Source organism: Nesoenas mayeri (genome assembly GCF_963082525.1).
Source record: "Nesoenas mayeri genome assembly, chromosome: 2".
NCBI classification, from domain to species: domain Eukaryota; kingdom Metazoa; phylum Chordata; class Aves; order Columbiformes; family Columbidae; genus Nesoenas; species Nesoenas mayeri.
Genome location: NC_137543.1, coordinates 2,455,514 through 2,475,724, shown reverse-complemented (window position 1 = coordinate 2,475,724; position 20,211 = coordinate 2,455,514). Strand labels below are relative to the sequence as shown.

Here is a 20,211-nt window from a genome sequence, read left to right as displayed (position 1 = left end):
GGTCAAGGACCCCTGAGCAAAGGGTGTCACCCTTGTCCCTGTGACGTGTCCCAGTGATGGTGGAGACACCCAGGCGGTGTGTGGTTTTGGGCTGGGATGTGTGTGCTGCGGTGGGCAGGGAGGGGACAAGGGACATAGGCCATGGGACAGGGCACAAGGCCACAGGACCAGGGGCTAGGGGACACGAGCTAGGAGGCAGAGGGACAGTGGGACACAGGGACAGTGGACACAGCATTGTGAGGATGCAAGACACAGCATGGTGGGGATGCATGGCTATGGGGACATGGGACACAGGCCCATTGGGACGGGGGGGTCTGGAGACACAGGGCTGTGGGGACATGGGGCACAGTGTCATGGGGACACACAGCTATGGGGATGCAGGGTCATTGGGCCATGGGGACACATGGCTATGGGGGCACAAGGACACAGGGCTATGGGGACACAAGGACACAACAACATGGGACACAGGGCCATGGGGACATTGTGCCATGAGGACACAGGGCTATGGAGACATGGGACACAGGGCCATGGGGACACAGGGCTATGGAGACATGGGACACAGGGCCATGGGGCCATGGGACACAAGGCTATGGGGACACTGCGATATGGGGGGACAGAGCTCTGGGGACACAGGGCTATGGGGACATGGGACACAGGGCCATGGTGCCACAAGAACAGAGGGCCATGGGGACGTCAGAGGACTATGGGGACACTTATTGGGACACAGGGCTATGAGGACACAGGATTATGAGGACACAGTGCTGTGGGGACACAGTGGGACAGGACTATGGGGACATGGGACAAAGGGCACAGAGATGCAGGGCTTTGGGGACATGGGGGCCCAGGGACACAGAGCTCTGGGGACACAGGGCTATAGGGACATGGGGTCATAGGAACACAGGGCTCTGGGGACACAGGGCTGTGTGGACATGGGACAAAGGGTGATAGGACACAGGGACATAGAGCTCGAGGGGGACATGGCTATGGGGACACAAGGACACAGGGCCATGGGGACATAGGGCCACAGCAACATGGGACACAGGGCCATGGGGACATTGTGCCATGAGGACATAGGGCTATGGAGACATGGGACACAGGGCCATGGGGACACAGGGCTATGGAGACATGGGACACAGGGCCATGGGACACAAGGCTATGGGGACACTGCGATATGGGGACACAGGGCTCTGGGGACACAGGGCTGTGTGGACATGGGACACAGGCCCATTGGGACAGGGGGGTCTGGGGACACAGGGCTGTGGGCACATAGGACACAGTGTCATGGGGGGACACAGCTATGGGGATGCAGGGTCACTGGGCCATGGGGTCACATGGCTATGGGGACACAAGGACACAGGGCTATGGGGACACAGGGCCATGGGGACATTGTGCCATGAGGACACAGGGCTATGGAGACATGGGACACAGGGCTATGGGGACACTGCGATATGGGGGGACAGAGCTCTGGGGACACAGGGCTATGGGGACATGGGACACAGGGCCATGGTGCCACGAGGATAGAGGGCCATGGGGAGGTCAGACAGAGGACTATGGGGACACTTATTGGGACACAGGGACACAGGGCTATGAGGACACAGGACTATGAGGACACAGTGCTGTGGGGACACAGGGGGACGGGACTATGGGGACATGGGACAAAGGGCACAGTGATGCAGGGCTTTGGGGACATGAGGGCCCAGGGACACAGAGCTCTGGGGACACAGGGCTATAGGGACATGGGGTCATAGGAACACAGGGTTCTGGGGACACAGGGCTATGGGGACATGGGACAAAGGGTGAAAGGACACAGGGACACAGGCCATAGGGACACAGAGCTATGGAGACATGGGGACACAGGGCTCTGAGGACAAAGTTCTCTGGGTACACAGGACTATGGGGACATGTGACACAGCACCATGGGGACAGGGGACACAGGGCACAGGGACACTGGGCCATGGGGACACAAGGTTATGGGGACACAGGACACAGCACCATGGGGACAGGGGACACATGGCTATGGGGACACTAGGCCATGGGGACAAAGGACTATGGGGACACAGGGGCACAAGGACACAGGGTCATGGGGACACATGGCTACGGGGACACAGGGTTATGGGGACACTGGGACATGGGGACAAAGAGCTTTGGGAACACGGGACACAGCACCATGGGGACATGTGACATAGAGTTATGCGGACCTTGGGCCATGGGGACACAAGGCTATGGACACACTGGGGCACACGACTCTGGGGACACGGGCGGCAGCTCCATGGTGACACTTCCCCATGGCTCACAGGGAAACCCCCGCGCCCCCTTACGGCCCAGCAGGGGGCGGGGCAGCGCGGCCGCAAGTCCCACCCTCTCCCCTTCATTGGCTCCTTCCCTCACCCCGGCCTTTCCCCATTGGCTGGCAGCCGGCGGCAGCGGGTGGTGCCGGAAGCGCCGGCGTGTGGCGGCGCCGCTCTGCGCCGCGCTCCCCCCGCGGCTCTGTGGTAGCGGCCCCTGAGGCGGAAGAGCCGGGGCGGCCGGAGACGGTGAGAACGGGGGAGGGAACCTCAATTTACTGCTTTAATTCCCCTTTATTTTTAATTATCTGTCGCTTTCCAAGTTCCCCTCACCCTGATCCATCACGTTTCGACCTCGTTTGAAACACTACAACCCCCAACTGTCGCCCATTGCTCTGGATGTGCTTGTATTTCTGTCAACCTGAGAGGAAATCGTTCATATTTTGGTATTAAAGAGATGGTTTATTCTTGGTTTTGATCAGAAAAACGTTTTTTTTTTTTGTTTTGATGAGAAAAATAGTTTTATTTTTTGTTTTGATGAGGAAACCAGTTGATTCTTGGGGTATTTTTAATGAGGAAACCAGTTGATTCTTGGGGTATTTTTAATGTGGAAACCAGTGGATTCTTGGGGTGTTTTTAATGAGGAAACCAGTTGATTCTTGGGGTATTTTTAGTGAGGAAACCAGTTGATTCTTGGGGTATTTTTAGTGAGAAAACCAGTTGATTCTTGGCGTGTTTTTAATGAGGAAACCAGTGGATTCTTGGGGTGTTTTTAATGAGGAAACCAGTTGATTCTTGGGGTATTTTTAATGTGGAAACCAGTGGATTCTTGGGGTGTTTTTAATGAGGAAACCAGTTGATTCTTGGCGTGTTTTTAATGAGGAAACCAGTGGATTCTTGGGGTATTTTTAGTGAGGAAACCAGTTGATTCTTGGGGTGTTTTTAGTGAGGAAACCAGTTGATTCTTGGGGTGTTTTTAGTGAGGAAACCAGTTGATTCTTGGGGTGTTTTTAATGAGGAAACCAGTGGATTCTTGGGGTGTTTTTAATGAGGAAACCAGTGGATTCTTGGGGTGTTTTTAATGAGGAAACCAGTGGATTCTTGGGGTGTTTTTAATGAGGAAACCAGTGGATTCTTGGGGTATTTTTAGTGAGGAAACCAGTTGATTCTTGGGGTATTTTTAACGAGGAAACCAGTGGATTCTTGTTTTTGTTGAGGCAAGTGGTTTATTCTTGGCTTTTTATGACAAAAATGGTTTATTCTGGTTTTCTTTTGGCAGCATTCAAAGCACGGGGAGGGGGGGGTATTATATTCCTTTTAGTGAGAGAACTTTAAATAAAAAGTGAAATAAAACTGAGGTCTTAGATTGAATGGGGGTTGGAGGGACACAGAATATTATTGTTTAACTCTATTATTTAACAAATCACAGAATTTCAAGCCAGCAGAGTCACAAAACGGCGGCGGCGAGTTCCCTTGGATGGAAAATAAGGGAAATAAAAGGACTGAGCTGCTCGATTCCTCCTCCCCCCGCTCGCAACTTGTAAGACATTTTACCCATCAGCCCGTGGCAGTGACATTTAATTTTAAACTTCTTTATTTCCTCCATGGTGTAGAAACAGGCACGGCTCTTACTTTTCTCTAGGGTCAACTGCAGGGAGAAGTTTCTACGTTCGCCCCTTTTGGGACGGTGGGATGAAAATTCTGAGTCGTAGTCGCGTCAGAAGTGAGATGGGGAGGGGGAAGTTGTGTGAAAAGTTAATGGGAGTTTAGCTGGGGTTGAGTTTAGCTGGGGTTGAGTTTAGCTGGGGTTGAGTTTAGCTGGGGTTGAGTTTAGCTGGGGTTGAGTTTAGCTGGGCTTGAGTTTAGCTGGGCTTGAGTTTAGCTGGGCTTGAGTTTTAGCTAGGGGTGAGTTTAGCTGGGGTTGAGTTTAGCTGGGGTTGAGTTTAGCTGGGGTTGAGTTTAGCTGGGGTTGAGTTTAGCTGGGGTTGAGTTTAGCTGGGCTTGAGTTTAGCTGGGCTTGAGTTTAGCTGGGCTTGAGTTTAGCTGGGCTTGAGTTTTAGCTAGGGGTGAGTTTAGCTGGGCTTGAGTTTAGCTGGGCTTGAGTTTAGCTGGGCTTGAGTTTAGCTGGGCTTGAGTTTAGCTGGGCTTGAGTTTAGCTGGGCTTGAGTTTAGCTGGGGTTGAGTTTAGCTGGGGTTGAGTTTAGCTGGGGTTGAGTTTAGCTGGGGTTGAGTTTAGCTGGGGTTGAGTTTAGCTGGGGTTGAGTTTAGCTGGGGTTGAGTTTAGCTGGGGTTGAGTTTAGCTGGGGTTGAGTTTAGCTGGGGTTGAGTTTAGCTGGGGTTGAGTTTAGCTGGGGTTGAGTTTAGCTGGGGTTGAGTTTAGCTGGGGTTGAGTTTAGCTGGGGTTGAGTTTAGCTGGGGTTGAGTTTAGCTGGGGTTGAGTTTAGCTGGGGTTGAGTTTAGCTGGGGTTGAGTTTAGCTGGGGTTGAGTTTTAGCTGGGGTTGAGTTTAGCTAGGGGTGAGTTTTAGCTGGGGTTGAGTTTTAGCTGGGGGTGAGTTTAGCTGGGGGTGAGTTTAGCTGGGGGTGAGTTTAGCTGGGGGTGAGTTTAGCTGGGGGTGAGTTTAGCTGGGGGTGAGTTTAGCTGGGGGTGAGTTTAGCTGGGGGTGAGTTTAGCTGGGGGTGAGTTTAGCTAGGGTGTTACTGAATTTGACTGGAACTTAGACGAATTTAACTAGAATTTAATTAGCTGAATCTATCTAGAAGTGAACTGGATTTAACCAGAAGTTAACTGAATTTATCTAGAATTTAACTAGAATTTATATGGAATTTAGCTACAGTTAACTAGAAGTTAACAAGCATTTAACTAACTGAATTTAATGAGGACTTAACTAGACGCTAACTGAATTTAACTAGACGCTAACTGAATTTAGCTAGAATTTAGCTAGAAGATAACTAGAAGTTAACTGAATTAAGTTAGAATTTAACTAGACTTTACCTGAACTTAACTAGAAGTTAGCTGAATTTAACTAGAATTTAACTAACTGAGTTTAGCTAAAACTTAGCTGGAATTCAACTGGAGTTTAACTCGGATTCAACTGGAGTTTAACTCGGATTCAACTGGAGTTTAACTCGGATTCAACTGGAGTTTAACTCGGATTCAACTGGAGTTCAACTGGAATTCAACTAGAATTTAATTAGAGCTTAGCTATAATTTAATTGAATTTAACTAGAATTGAGCTCGAAGTGAACCGAATTTCACTAGAATTTAGTTGAATTTAACTAATCGAATTTAACCAGAAGTTAACTGGATTTATCTAGAAAACAAGCACAAAAACGCGCTTCTGATTCCAGATATTTGAATTTATTTTAATATATTTTGAAAGCTGGCGCCCTTTGGTGCCTCAGCGTGTTCTTTGGGTTTTAACTCCACGTCGAGGAGCTCTCGTTGCAGCCTGAAATTCCTTTTTTAGGGAATATTTTCAAGGCAGAATTCAACCTTCGCTTGGCTCGTAAGCGCGAAGCCAAAGCCGGAGGCGGAATTTAATGACGCCGTTGGGTGTCGCAGGGAACAGGATGGACGAGCTGCTGCTCTGGGTGACGTCTGGGAGGGTTTAGGAGAGAAGACAGAGCTGGAATCATCCCGCAGACGCGCAGTGGGGTGGCAGGAGGCACCGGCAACAAGCAGGAAGGTGGGAAATACCACCACGAGGCTGATCAAACCCTGAACAAGGGACCAGGGGAGGCTTTGACAAGCGCAGCGTCGGGCTCAGGGCCTCACCCAACCTGAATTGTTTTTGGAGATCCAGCACTATCACGCGTGGATCTTCACCGCCGTGACTCTTTCCTTTCTCAGGCAAGCGACGATGACCAACCACTCGCCCTCGACGGGGGACGACAACTGCTATTACATCCTGACGGAGGATTGCGCTTACGGCAGCAAGTATTTCCAAGCTGGGAACATGTGTTTCTGCAGCGAGAGGAGTTACCTGCGCAACTTCCCCGACGATGGGCCCCCGGCTTGCTTCTTAAAAGTCATCATGCTGGACGACGGCTCCACCGTCACGATCAACGTGGAAATCCTGCAGCCCGTGCGTGAGGAGGCGGTGGTTTTCCTCCTGGCCGTCGGGAGCCACGATGAGCGCTTGAATTATTTCTTGGAGAGGCTGAGTCTTGAGGCGGCTCTGCGCGCCGCGCCGGGCCAAAAGGTGATGGTGGAGGTTGACCGGCAGCATTTACCCGGCGTCATCCGCTACATCGGGAGCGTTTACAAAAACACCGCGGCCAGCTTGTCTCCGTTCTTCTTCGGAGTGGAGTTACAGGTAAAACGGGCAAAAAAACCAAGTTGACTGCTTATTTTCTCTTGTATTTTGTTGCATAACATGCCTTTCTTGCGTGTTTTCAGGGCGAGGGTGAAAACAGAGGGCGCAGCGATGGGTCTTATCACGGCGTTGAGTATTTCAAGTGTAAGCGGAACTGCGGGGTCTTCCTGCCGTTTAGCAGAGTCCAGTTTAGTCCGGTGCCGGACGATGATTTCATGAAACAGAAGCTGAAAGCGGATGTGGAGGAGGAGGTTCCCGTGAAAGTGGGAGATGCAGTTAGTTTCTATGTGGACGACGTCCTCACAAAAGGAATCGCGATGGCCGTTTACAGGGAGGGAACCCAATGGTTCGTTAAAGTTTGTCCGGTAAGAGCAATTTTGTTGCCTTTTCTTGATTTTTAGAGGCTTTTTTAAAAACTATATGAAGATGGGACAGGAATAAGAAGGAATGTCCAAAATTGAAAAATTAGTTTGTATTCCAGGTACGCCGGGGTACACTGTAGTGGTTCTGCTCTAAAAATGTCAATTTTAATAACCAACTGCTCTTGGTTTTCCAACCTGATAGATTTTTTTGGTCTCTTCTTTCAGGAAGAAGAAGGAACAACCGACATTTTCAGAGAAATCCCGATGGACTCTGTTGTGAAGGAAAGTTTGCAAAGTAAGTTATCGCCAGATGTGTCCACCCACATTTATTTCTTCTCTGGAGGGCACTGAGGAGCTGAAAATCCAACCGAAGCTTCAACTAGTCCTGACTTAGTTGATCAGGAGGCAGGAAAGTCTCAAGTTCTGGACAGAACTCTTTGCGTTAGGCAACTAAAGCTGAGTGTCCCCATTTATCAGGGGGATGAAAAGAGAGGCTGATTGCAGAGCAGAAGTATTTCCTAGGGGAGAAGGCACCGCTCAATTAAAAAGTCTTTAATTAACTGTAGAAATGGCTTCATCCTGGTGCAGACAAATTCAGAAAGGCACAGATGGCAGCGATGATGGTTTGAGGCACTGGACATGACAAGAAATTAGTGGAATCTCTCTGTTGCCATCAAGACTTTTCATTGAGTTGATTCATCTCACTAAAGGCAAAAATAAATTGGTAATAAGCCCCTGCTGTGTTTTTAGGAGGTTGAAATGGTTCTGTGAGGGGCTGGATTAGCTCCAGGTGCGGCCTCGAGCAGAGAAACAAGGAGCAGGATCATCCTGGCTCAGCCTGTTAGACCAGCTTGGTCATATATATCACTGAAATACATCCTGAAAATTACACCTTGTGTCCATGGTGCTCAGCTTTGAGCTTGTCTGTATGGTCTATAATTTCAAAATAAACCTGGTATTAGGTGAGATCCAGAAATGTCTGTTGTTAGGCGTTGATTTCCTACCTCACCTGATATTTTGTCTTACCCACTAGGTTTATTTTCAGCGTTCGAGTCCGACATGGGCTTGGGACACCCGAACCAAATGAAACGAGATATAAGTGAGAGCGGCAAGGAGTGTGAGAGTAGAAATTCATCGCTGGAGGTGAACTCCATGGTCCAGATCACCTTGGACAAGGGAAATCAGGTGTCGGGAATCATCCGCTGGTTGGGCTACCTGCCCCAAATCCCTCACAAAATGGCAGGAGTCGAACTGGTAAGGAGCAACAAATATTTCCTGCTGTGAGATTGTAAATCAGAACGGGCAAATCTTGGTTTTTCTCTTTTCTATGAACACCGTCAGCTTGTGGCTGCGGATCTCACAGCTTCACCTGGGCCTCCGATGTGTCAGAGTGTGAACACTGAGGGCGAACACACAATCTTGCCTTCCCATAGAGTGGGGAGGAGAGTCTGTGGTGTGATTACTGCGGTGGGTTTGCTCTCTTCACCAGCAAAGTTACTGGAACATGGGATGGAATAATCCAAAATCCCACAAGCAGCATCAACAGGTTCAAAATTGAACCAAAATAAGTGAAAAAACAACCAGCAAAATGGGACTAAACTTGTACCGGGCACTTAAATGGGGGATTGCGCCTCATTCGTGGAAATCCTTCACTCACGTTATTCCTCAACGCTTTTTATGCCCAGGATGAAGATAAAGGGGTCACTGCTGGCGAGTGGCTGGGCAAGTATTATTTCCACTGCGCTCCGAAGCGCGGCCTCTTTGTGAAGCTGCAGTCCTGCCAGCCCGACGTTCGCTTCCAGTGCTCGCACCAGAGTGCGCCGAGCCTCATGGATTACGGTAAATTCTCCGGGGAGAGCGTCCTGTCCCACCAGGGGGGATTAGGGATGAGTTTTATAACCCAGTTCACTTACATAGGGGCGGGCGCTTCGTCTCCTTCTTCTGTTCGCTCTTCGTGTTAATTAGCAAAAGTCTTCTGGAAATTGGGTCTTCAAATGAGGGGAAGTTCACAGTACTGAGCAGAAGTGAGTGAAGTTCAACAAGGCCAAGTGGCGGGTGCTGCGCTTTGGCCACAACAACCCCCTGCAGCGCTCCAGGCTGGGCACAAAGTGGCTGGAAGGGACCTGGGGGGACTCATGGACAGGAAGCTCAACATGAGCCAACAGTGTGCCCAGGTGGCCAAGAAGGCCAATGGGATCCTGTCCTGTATCAAAAACGGCGTAGTTGGCAGGACAAGGGCAGTGATCCTTCCCCTGTGCTCTGCATTGGGGAGGCCACACCTGGAGTATTGTGTTCAGTTCTGGGCCCCTCTGCTCAGGAAAGAGATTGAAGTGCTGGAGCGGGTCCAGAGAAGAGCAACAAGACTGGGGAAGGGATTGAACACAAGCCCTATGGGGAGAGGCTGAGGAAGCTGGGCTTGTTTAGTCTGGAGAAGAGGAGGCTTAGAGGTGAGCTCAGCACTCTCTAGAACTACCTGAAGGGCAGTTCTAGCCAGGTGGGGATTGGTCTCTTCTCCCAGGCAGTCAGGAATAGGACAAGGGGCCATGGGCTTCAACTCTGCCAGGGGAAATTGAGGCTGGAGATTAGAAAGCAATTCTTTGCAGAGAGAGTGGTCAGGCATTGGAATGGCTGCCCAGGGAGGTGCTGGACTCACTGGCCCTGGAGGTTTTTCAACTGAGATTGGACATGGCACTTAGTGCCATGATCTAGTCAATGGACTGGAGTTGGACCAAGGGTTGGACTTGATGATCTCTGAGGTCTTTTCCAACCCAGTCCATTCTGTGATTCTGTTTTGCTTGGCAGGGCTGGCTGTTGGTTTGTGATTTCTTCTGGTGATTGTCTGACAGGTGGTTCATTTCTATCATCCCAATTAGGCCACAAGGCCATCACAGCAACACTTAATTGCCTCTGTCTTAAAAATCTATGTTTCATTTCACAAAACCTTGGGAAAGACAAGGTGTTTACCTCCACAGCCACCTATCTTTTCTCCCAAAGTATCAAAAAAAACCCATTTAAGGCATAACATCATTCTTTGTCTTAATTGGGATGAGGGGAGCGCTTCAAGGTTGTCACAGAGAGGTGAGATGGTGCCACGGTGGGACAAGGAGAAGCCTCGTGCGGGGCATCTTAATCAGTGGTTTAATATTCTTCAGTTGCTTCGAGTGTTCCAAAAAATTACAGTTTTGAGGTTGCCCTGATGGTATTTATAGGAAATGGCCCCACAAGTGTGAGAGATGGTCAGTAATTAAATACAGGGATAAGGTAGATTAGGGCACTAAATATTGAATTGGACTCAGTGATCTTGAGGGTCTCGCCCAGCCAAAATTCTTCTGAGAATACAGGGCAACATTTTGCAGTGGCTCTAAAAATAAGGCCTCAGTGTTGCACTTGGGGACTGAGAAATAAGGGAGAGCTTGGAAAGAGAGAGAGAATTAAATCAATTTTAATTTGGTAAGACATTCACAAGAAGGTGTGGGGAAGAACAGGAAGAGATGATTAAATCAATTTGATGTGACGATAAGACAATCACAAGAAGGTGTGGGTCGGTAGTTTGATTTGGAACAGGAGGAAATTCCTCTGGAGCAAAGACACTGCGAACTAGAAACTATAAACGAGAAGATGGGATTTCTATAGAGACTGCCCAAAAACTGCAAGTAGGGACAAGGAGAAGTGTCGTAAGGACACACTGAAGAGAGGGGGTTGACTCACAAGGGGAGAACGCTGAAGAAACCAAAGAAGACCAGGCTGAAAAAGCCACCTTTGAAGCTTGAGGAGACAAGAGGCCAAGGGGATGAGGCTGTTAAAGGCCTCTTTGTCCCCTTGCGACTGGGGTCGCAAGTCCTTCAACGGAGAGATCCTAAGCTTGTAACACAGCACCAGCTTGTTCGTAGCTCTTTTTGTCTTAGTTAGGCTTGGCCTAATGACAGCAGAGGTGGTGTGGATTGCTAGGACACGGCTCTGCTGAAAAAGAGACTGTTTGGTTTTGTCTCTGTTTCCGGTAGATGATTTACTAAAGAGATGATAAATCTCCATCCCATCGTGGTTTGGTCCCAGCAGGAGCGGCGCAGGAAGAGCGCGGTGACGACTTCAGAGCAGAGCAGAACCTCTGCGGCATCGGGGAAAGACAGAGCTGACCCAGACGAGGTGGGAAACTACAGATTATTTCTTTTGCTTCTCTTGCAGGAGGGCAAGAAGTTCTTCCGCAGGTTCCAGACAGTTTCCCTCCCCCCAGGAATGAAGCAGCAGTGCGTGTTCTGCAAGGGCGCATGAAGGGGATCCAAGGCCACTGCAATTCCTGCTATATGGACGCAACTCTGTTCAGGTAAGGAGGTGCTGTTTCATTAAACAAGCGCTTTTTTAATTGGGACAGAGCTCTAAATTGCAGCACTTCCCTAGAATTCCAAGCTGGCTGAAAATTTAGGGGCTGTGTGGTGGTTGATGCTTTTTTGATCTCCTTCCTCATCTGGAAGGTTCTCAGGCCCTGAAATGACCCCCGAGAGTACCTAAGGTACCCATGTGTCTGTCATGCAGGGCGGTGAGAGATCATAGTTCTCTGGACTTGGACCGCGCTGAATCTTGTCACTGGAGGTAATGGCTGGAAACATTTCAAAGAAACCACCCAGGAGGTTCCCAGCTTCACTGTCCGGAGAGGAAAAGACTCAGTGGTTCTCCCCCATGAGCAGTTTTGGTTGCGAAGTACGAGATTTCCTTCTCTGTGTGCCGTTTCTTTGCGTGTCACCCGTGTTTGTTAACACAGATGTGGTTTATCTCACTGTGGAGATGCACTGTCACTCACCTCGCTGTAACTGCATGCGTGGATTGCTGGAAATGAAAGCCACCAACTGTTCACCAGGCACAACCGGTCGGTTCTAAGTCCTGCTGCGAACCCCTTTAGAGTTACACCACACTCTCTCTTTTTCACAGCCTCTTCTCCTGTACGTCCGTACTGGACTCCATGCTCTTCAAACCCTTCCCACTGTGCGACAGGAACGTCCAGAGCATCCTGCGCAATGAGATCGTTAATCCCCTCCGAAAGTGAGTGTAATATGTGGAAATTCTGGATGTCATCCATCTGCCTTCGTATCTTCTCTGCTGTCTATCGCTGAGGGAAAGGGTTACCCGGAAAGTTTCTCTTCTTGGCCACATCCCAACCTTCTTCATATCAGGTTTTTCTTCCAGTTTTATCCCCAAGCTGTGAGGCTGTTGTGATTCCTACTGCAGGTCCCTGAGCCTCTCCTGCTCACAAGGAAGCCTTGTGAGCTGTGAAAGGATAAAAAGGGGGATTCCTGACACTCAGACCAACTCAATGGAGGAATCCTGGAGCTGATGAAGCGACGGCGTCGCTTTTATCAGCAGGTAGTCCCAAAGGCAGGATGCGTTACAAGCTGGATCATGGCATGAGAGCTAAATTCTCTGGAATTTGCACCAAAGACACCAGGTTCTTTCCCCGTCCTCCCTAGAGGGGTGTGGAAGAGAGGAATGAGAGCTGCTTGAACATAAAACATTAGCATCTTCCTTGAGGACCACTGTCCTGGCACTGGCTGCAGAAATGCAGTGCTGGGGCGTTCGGTGATGCTGAGATTTGATTGAGAGAAAGACTTGGAGATGAAAAGCTGGACATGACCCAGCAATGTGCGCTTGTAGCCCAGAACCCACCCGTGTCCTGGGCTGCACTCAGAGCAGCGTGAGCAGCAGGTGGAGGGGGGATCCTGCCCCTGTGCCCCCATGTCCTGAGCCCCCTGAGCTCTGCGTCCAGCTCTGAGGTCCCAGCACCAGCCAGACATGGAGCTGTTGGAGCGGGACAGAGGAGGGACACGGGAATGGGCCGAGGGCTGAACAGCTCTGGGGAGAAAGGCTGAGAGAGCTGGGGGTTCAGGCTGGAGAATCTCCGGGGAGACCTTATTTCAGCCTTTCAGTATTTAAAAGGGGTTGATAAGAACGATGAAAAGAGATTTTACCAAGGCCTGTAGTGACAGGAGAAAGAGTAATGGTTTTAAACTGAAAGAGGGCAGGTTTATGTTGGGCATAAGGAAAAAATGTTTTATGTTGAGGGTAATAAAACACTGGCCCAGGTTGGCCAGAGAGGTGGTGGATGAACCATCCCTGGAGACATCCCAGGCCAGGCTGGACGGGGTTCTGAGCAACCTGAGCTGGTAAAGATGTCCCTGCTCACGGCAGGGGTGGGACTAGATGATCTTTAAAGGTCCCTCCCAACCTAAACCATTCACTGATTTATTAATAAATACACTGTAGAGATCATAGAATCACCCACAGCCACTTTTTGTTTCTAGGACTGGCTTCGTCAGGGCGAGAAGCGTGATGCACCTTAGGGAGCAGCTAACAGACAAGGGCCAGTGTTCCAGCTTTACCAACGCTGAGAAAGGTAACGAACGCGCTCTCCAGGGCCTTCCCGGCTGCTTTGCTCTGCGCCACCTCATCCCGGCATCGGGCTGACAGCTTAATTATACGCTTTTCCCAGGCACGTGCGTTAATATCCCTGCTGTGTTGTTCCTTTATGTGAAAGCGCACGTGTGAAATACTTTTAGCTTTTCAAACTTCAGCTTTTTGACTGAAACTTGTCGTGAAGTCTGATGGAAAGGGGGGAATTGCCAGTGGCAGCTGTTGCTAAGGGGAGAGAGGAAGATCCGTGTGAACAGAATTTAAACAAGGCAAATTTGACCTTTATACTTTGACTTACACCCTGCTAAATCCACTCCTGATGCCCCTGCTAGAATCCTGCTTAATTTTACATTTTGCCAAGACCAGCTTAAGCTCCGGTAAGTTATTTTAGGTTCCTCAAAGCCTCTAGTCTTGGTTTAAATAAGACAGAAAACACTTAGAGCTGAAGCCCAGCTCTAAGGTTGCAATGACCACGTTCCCATCCGTGCACAGCGTGACCTTGAGTAGTTTACAACACCAAAACAGTTTAATATCACTGCAACAACCTCTGAGTGCCTGCATAGTAAACAAATGGCATTGATTCTTCCAGAACCATCAGGTATTTTGTCAGTGAACAGCACTTGTGTTTTATACTATCGTATATTTATATAGCTGAGGATAGTTTAACTGTTCAGTTTCTTGAATTTCCGTAGTTATCCCAGATTTGTATGTTTTGGTGTTGGTAATTACTGTCCGTGAAGGTCTCTGAGGTAATGTTGCTGTGATGGCCCAGCTTGTGCAATATCTCCCTCTAGGATTTATTCATTAACCAAGCGTTCTCTGCTTTTACCCCAATTTTCCCCTTACCCAGAGGAAAAGATTCCAGCTTCACACAATTCTGGCTTGTGTTTATCCAGCGGCTTTTGCCTCCTGGATGCCGTGGGGCGACACAGTGTTCCCGTTGTGGTGTGATCCATGCTTTTCTCTCACCTTCCAGATCCTGAGGAGTTCCTCAACCTTATCATGCATCAGATCCTGGGAATAGAGCCGCTCTTGAGACTGCAGTAAGTGTCTGTATCGAAGAAATACAATTTCCTCGTTATTTACCCACCTCACGATCACCGGGTGTTACTTGCACCTTTTCATCGATGCTTTGGAGGCGCAACTCGGTGAATCGTCCGCAGCTCCCGTCTGCTTGTCCCAGGTGACACATCCAGGAAAAGACACTTCTAAACTTTCCCTGAAGGTGCCACCTTCAGAAAAATGATGATTAAAACCTTAGGGAGAGCCAGGAGTGGTTTGAGAAACGTCGTGTCCTTCTTTAACAGCCTGTGAGTATGTTTGGGATGTGTCCAGCCTGTCGAGCTGGCTCAGGTCCTGCAGCCTCTCAATCCGCAGAGTCCATGGATACAGTCCCAGTTTTTTCAGGGCTCTACAAAGAGAACGAGAGGCTGACGGAAGCCAAAAATAACCATGCTGTTTGGGAGCATAAAAGGGGATTGTTCGCTTTCTGCGCTCCTTTGTGGAGACGTCAGTCAAGCTGTAGGTCATGGAGTACTCGGAAAGGCTGAGCATAAAGATGACTCTGTGCTGCGGCTCCCCTGCAGAGGGTCATTTCAAGGAAATCCTTTCTCTCCCGGCTCGGCGATGTAGGGAGATGTTCTGCACATAACTCACCTCGTCAACGCACCGAATTTTGCTCTGTGGCTTTTCTGTGTGCAGTTATAAATAGATTTTTTTCATCTGAGAAGGAGTTTGATTGTGCCACAGTGCAGTTAATTAAAAAAAATATTGAAGTGTCTTTTAATATTTACATTAAAATTGAGTCTTGCTTATAGGAGCAGGATGTGATGCTGTGGAAGGATAATGAGACTGAAGGATAGAATCATAGAATAGTTTGGGTTGGAAGGGAATTTTAAAGCACATCCAGTGCCATGAGCAGGGATATCGTCACCAGCTCAGGGTGCTCAGAGCCCCGTCCAGCCTGGCCTGGGATGTCTCAGGGATGGTTCATCCACCACCTCTCTGGCCAACCTGGGCCAGGCTCTCATCACCTTCTTCCTCATGTCCAGCCTGAATCTCCCCTCCTTTAGTTTAAAACCACCCCCCCTTGTCCTGTCATAACACGCCTTTCTAGAAAGTCTGTCCCCATCTTTCTTATAGACTCCTTCTAAGCACTGATAATCCTTGTTTCCTCTTCTCACGGCACATATTTAGTGTTTCTGGCTGGAAATGCTGATTCGTGTCAGCGTCACACCAAGCAGCCCTTGGCACCTCCAGCCCAGAAGCTCTTGCAGGACAAAACCATTATGTCCTCTGGGAGCTCAAATGTTTGTGACACCACGTAAACCAGCCCCGTGCCCACTCCTTGCAGGTCCGGAGGCCAGAAGGAGCAGGACTGTTACTGTTACCAGATATTTATGGACAAACAGGACGATCTGGTGGTTCCCGACGTGCAGCAGTTGGTGGAACGCTCCTTCCTCTCCTCCGATCTCAAGCTAGTGGAGGTGAGCCCAGGTACCTTCTGCTGCCTCTTCTTCGCTTCCTCCAACACACCTGTGAGTCTGCAGTGGGTCTAGTGTGTCTTATATCCAACACAGCAAAGAAATACCCACACAAGAGAGGTTTTGGGGAATCTCAGTGTGACTTTTGCTTTCCCTGTTGCTGTGTCTTGTGATAAGTGGAGCAGGAAGTCTTTACTCCCATGAGCAATTTGGAGAGAAAAGTCTCTGGGGTTTGTCTCTTCTACCAAGGTGACTCGTTTGCCTTTCTTTTCCCAGATCCCATCTTGCTTCATCATCCAAATGCCGCGTTTTGGGAAGGAATATAAAATGTTCAGCAAAATCATTCCTTCCTTGGAGCTGGATATCACAGATCTGCTGCTTGACAGTGAGTTGTTGGCTGACTGTGAGCAACCAAGCGACAGGTCTCACCTCTTGGGGTTGTGAGGTGGGATCTTGGTGTCGTTATTCTTCTCTGAACACCAGGTTGGGCAGGACAAGTTGGATTTGAGGCGAGATCTGGAGAAGACTCATCCTCTCGCCCTTTTTTCCTCTGCAGGTCCCAGGGAGTGCTGCATGTGCGGCAACGTTGCCACCCTGGAGTGTTCGGAGTGTTTCAAAGACAAAGTGTTTGCAGCTAAGGGCTTGAAGCAGTTCTGCAGCTCCTGCTCCACACAGGTATTCGGTTTCTTTGGGTGCTTGTGAAATCTGCCTTGGTGGCTGACAGTGCGTTGAACGCCCCCCAAATACCCACGTTTCCCCCTTGCAGCTGCTCAGGTTGGGCACAGGGGGGCATTTTCCTGAGCATCAGTCCCACCACCCCAACCCAAGCAGTGTTATTACCACAAGTTACTGAACACTCTGCTTAGAGCCTAAATAAGCACCGATCCTGCCCAGACTGATCATAGAATCATTTAGGTTGGAAAAGACCTTTAAGATCATCGAGTTCAACCATTACCCCAACCCTGGCACCGCCCCATGTCCCTGAGAACCTCATATCTGTGTCTGTTCAACCCCTCCAGGGCTGGTGACTCCAGCACTGCCCTGGGCAGCCTGTTCCAATGCCCCACAGCCCTTTGGGGAAGAAATTGTTCCCAAGATCCAACCTCAACCTCCCCTGGTGCAACTTGAGGCCGTTTCCTCTGCTCCTGGCGCTTGTTCCTGGGGAGCAGAGCCCGACCTCCCCTGGCTCCAAGCTCCTTTCAGGCAGTTCAGAGATCAGAAGGTCTCCCCTCAGCTCCTGTTCTCCAGATGAACCCCCCAGGTCCCTCAGCCGCTCCCATCACACTTGTGCTCCAGCCCCTCACCAGCTCCGTTCCCTTCTCTGAACTCGCTCCAGCACCTCAAGGGCTTTCTTGTCATAATGGGCCCAAAACTGACCCCAGGATTTGAGGTTTGGCCTCACCAGGGCCCAGCACAGGGTGACGGTCACTGCCCTGCTCCTGCTGACCACACTAGTGCTGACACAAGCCAGGATGCTGGTGGCCTTTTTGGCCACCTGGGCACACACTGGCTCATATTCAGCCCCTGTTGACCAACACCCCCAGGTCCTTTTTCTCCAGGCAGCTTTCCAGCCCCAAGCCTGGAACACTCATGGGGTTGAGCGCTGGACCCTCCACATTGGCCCACCAGGAGCATTCCTGCAGCTCTCTGGTCTTGGAGGGTGACAAAATCCCATCTCAGCTTCTTGCTGCCTGCCTGTTACCCCAGTCCACAAAAAGGGCTGCAAAGCTGACCCTGGTAACTACAGGCCTGTCAGCCTGACCTTGGTGCCTGGCAGGGTTATGGAGCAGATCATCCTGAATGGAATCACCCAGCACCTTCAGGATGGACAAGGGATCAGACTCAGCCAGCATGGGTTTAGGAGGGGCAGGTCCTGTCTGACCAACCTGATCTCCTTTTATGATCAGGTGACTCAGCTGGTGGATGAGGGGAAAGCCGTGGATGTGGTCTATCTGGACTTCAGCAAGGCCTTTGACACTGTCTCCCATAATATACTCCTGCAAAAGCTGGTAGCTCATGGCTTGGACAAGTGCACTCTACGCTGGGTCAAGAACTGGCTGGAGGGCCGGGCCCAGAGAGTGCTGGTGAATGGGGCTGCATCCAGCTGGCGGCCAGTCACTAGTGGTGTTCCCCAGGGGTCAGTGTTGGGTCCAGTCCTGTTTAACATCTTTATTGACGATTTAGATGAGGGGATTGAGACCATCATCAGCAAATTTGCTGATGACACCAAGTTGGGAGGGAGTGTCAACCTGCTGGAAGGCAGGAGGGCTCTGCAGAGGGATCTGGATAGACTGGAAAAGTGGGCTGATTCCAATGGGATGAAGTTCAACAAGACCAAGTGCCGGGTGCTGCACTTCGGTCACAACAACACCCTGCAGCGCTACAGGCTGGGCATGGAGTGGCTGGAGAGCAGTCAGGCTGAAAGGGATCTGGGGGTACTAATTGACAGGAAGCTCAACATGAGCCAACAGTGTGCCCAGGTGGCCAAGAAGGCCAATGGGATCCTGTCCTGTATCAAAAATAGCGTGGTTAGCAGGACAAGGGCAGTGATCCTTCCCCTGTGCTCTGCACTGGGGAGGCCACACCTGGAGTATTGTGTTCAGTTCTGGGCCCCTCAGCTCAGGAAAGAGATTGAAGTGCTGGAGCGGGTCCAGAGAAGAGCAACAAGGCTGGGGAAGGGACTTGAACACAAGCCCTATGGGGAGAGGCTGAGGGAGCTGGGCTTGTTTAGTCTGGAGAAGAGGACGCTCAGAGGTGACCTCATCACTCTCTATAACTATCTGAAGGGAAGTTATAGCCAGGTGGGGATTGGTCTCTTCTCCCAGGCAGTCAGCAATAGGACAAGGGGCCATGGGCTTCAACTCTGCCAGGGGAAATTTAGGCTGGATATTATGAAGAAATTCTTTACAGAGAGAGTGGTCAGGCATTGGAACGGCTGCCCAGGGAGGTGCTGGACTCACCGGCCCTGGAGGTATTTAAAGTGAGGTTGGACATGGCACTTAGTGCCATGATCTAGTAAACAGACTAGAGTTGGACCAAGGGTTGGACTTGATGATCTCTGAGGTCTTTTCCAACCCAGTCGATTCTGTGATTCTGTGATCACCATTCCCTGCCACGTAGGGAGGAATCGGCCACATGGGAGACAGATCAGTGGGGAATAAACCGGGGGTCTGACCCCTGCAAACTCCTCTTTCTGGCAGGCCAGGTTCAGTTCAGCCGTGTCACCTCGTCATGTCTCCTCAGGTTCATTCCCACTACCGGCGTAAAACGCACAAGCCAACTAAGCTGCATGTCCCAGAAGAATTTCACAGCCGGAACCCCCGGGGCAGCCAGCAGGTCCCTCGTGAGAAGATGGAGCTCTTCGCAGTGCTCTGCATCGAGACAAGTCATTACGTCTCCTTCGTGAAATATGGCCCAGAGAATGAACACTGGATGTTCTTCGACAGCATGGCTGACAGGCACGGTGAGGACGTGGTGGTGGGCTCAGAGCTTTGATTGCGGAATCATAGAATAGTTTGGGTGTGAAAGGACCTTCAAAGCTCATCCAGTGCTCCCCCGGCCATGAGCAGGGACATCTTCACCAGCTCAGGTTGCTCAGAGCCCCGTCCAGCCTGGCCTGGGATGTCTCAGGGATGGTTCATCCACCACCGCTCTGGGCAACCTGGGTCAGGCTCTCACCACCCTCAGGGGCAACAATTCCTTCCTCATGTCCAGCCTGATCACAGCCGGGCGCTGTGTGGTAGGCAGCTGTGTGTCTGCAATGCTCATTTTTTAGGTGCTGCTCGCTCCAGCTTTTCTTCACAATTTAGGCTCTTTCTTCTGCTTAAGTCGACCCCAGAGAAGAGCACGGCCAGACCAAACGTGTGAGTTCCTCCTAGTGCTTTCATCTCTCACTGCGTTCAAACGAGGGACTTTTTGAGCCAGCTATTATGCAGGGAGGACCGCTCTCTCATCCTTTCCCCCTTTGTTGACTTCCAGATCTCTCACTTAACTCACTACGTTACTCTTGAGTGTGATGGCATCTGCTTCAGCTTTAAGCACTCATCTGTTGGGACCTTAATTGGACTTCTCGCCTTCTTTTTTGGGTCTAGGTGATGAAAACGGTTTCAACATCCCCACAGTAACACTGTGCCCCGAAGTTGCCAAATATCTGGACTCGCCGCTGGCTGTGCTGGCCCTGGAGCAACCGCGGGACATGGACGGGGTGGCCAAGCGCCTCTTCTGCGACGCCTACATGTACATGTACCAGAGCAAGAAGATGGCGCTTTACAAATGACGCCAACACCCACAGAGCAGCCAGACGGCAGAAATGTCACCTCGGATCAAGCATCATTGGCAAAAGCAGCCGGAGTCTGAGTGCACCGA

The 20,211-nt window shown here is 50.3% G+C and overlaps 1 protein-coding gene across 1 annotated transcript; it reads left to right on the top strand.

Moving 5' to 3' along the window:
* Positions 1 to 3,736: 3,736 nt before the first annotated feature.
* On the top strand, positions 3,737 to 20,168 carry LOC308038055 (ubiquitin carboxyl-terminal hydrolase CYLD-like). Its single transcript, XM_080340278.1, has 15 exons — positions 3,737 to 3,825; positions 6,137 to 6,602; positions 6,686 to 6,967; positions 7,190 to 7,259; positions 7,998 to 8,218; positions 8,650 to 8,803; positions 11,147 to 11,285; positions 11,888 to 11,998; positions 13,255 to 13,346; positions 14,340 to 14,406; positions 15,717 to 15,849; positions 16,123 to 16,231; positions 16,403 to 16,521; positions 19,090 to 19,309; positions 19,938 to 20,168. Exons 2-15 carry the CDS (start codon positions 6,147 to 6,149, stop codon positions 20,120 to 20,122), a joined length of 2,358 nt encoding a protein of 785 aa, XP_080196404.1. The 5' UTR covers positions 3,737 to 3,825; positions 6,137 to 6,146; the 3' UTR covers positions 20,123 to 20,168.
* Positions 20,169 to 20,211: the final 43 nt, after the last annotated feature.

Excerpts from the sequence above, each read along its gene's own strand:
- LOC308038055 (XM_080340278.1), top strand. The coding sequence starts at position 6,147 with ATGACCAACCACTCGCCCTCGACGGGGGACGACAACTGCTATTACATC. Across the intron at positions 7,260-7,997 it reads TGTGAAGGAAAGTTTGCAAA|GTTTATTTTCAGCGTTCGAG; the intron begins GTAAGTTATCGC and ends CTTACCCACTAG. Across the intron at positions 14,407-15,716 it reads GAGCCGCTCTTGAGACTGCA|GTCCGGAGGCCAGAAGGAGC; the intron begins GTAAGTGTCTGT and ends CACTCCTTGCAG.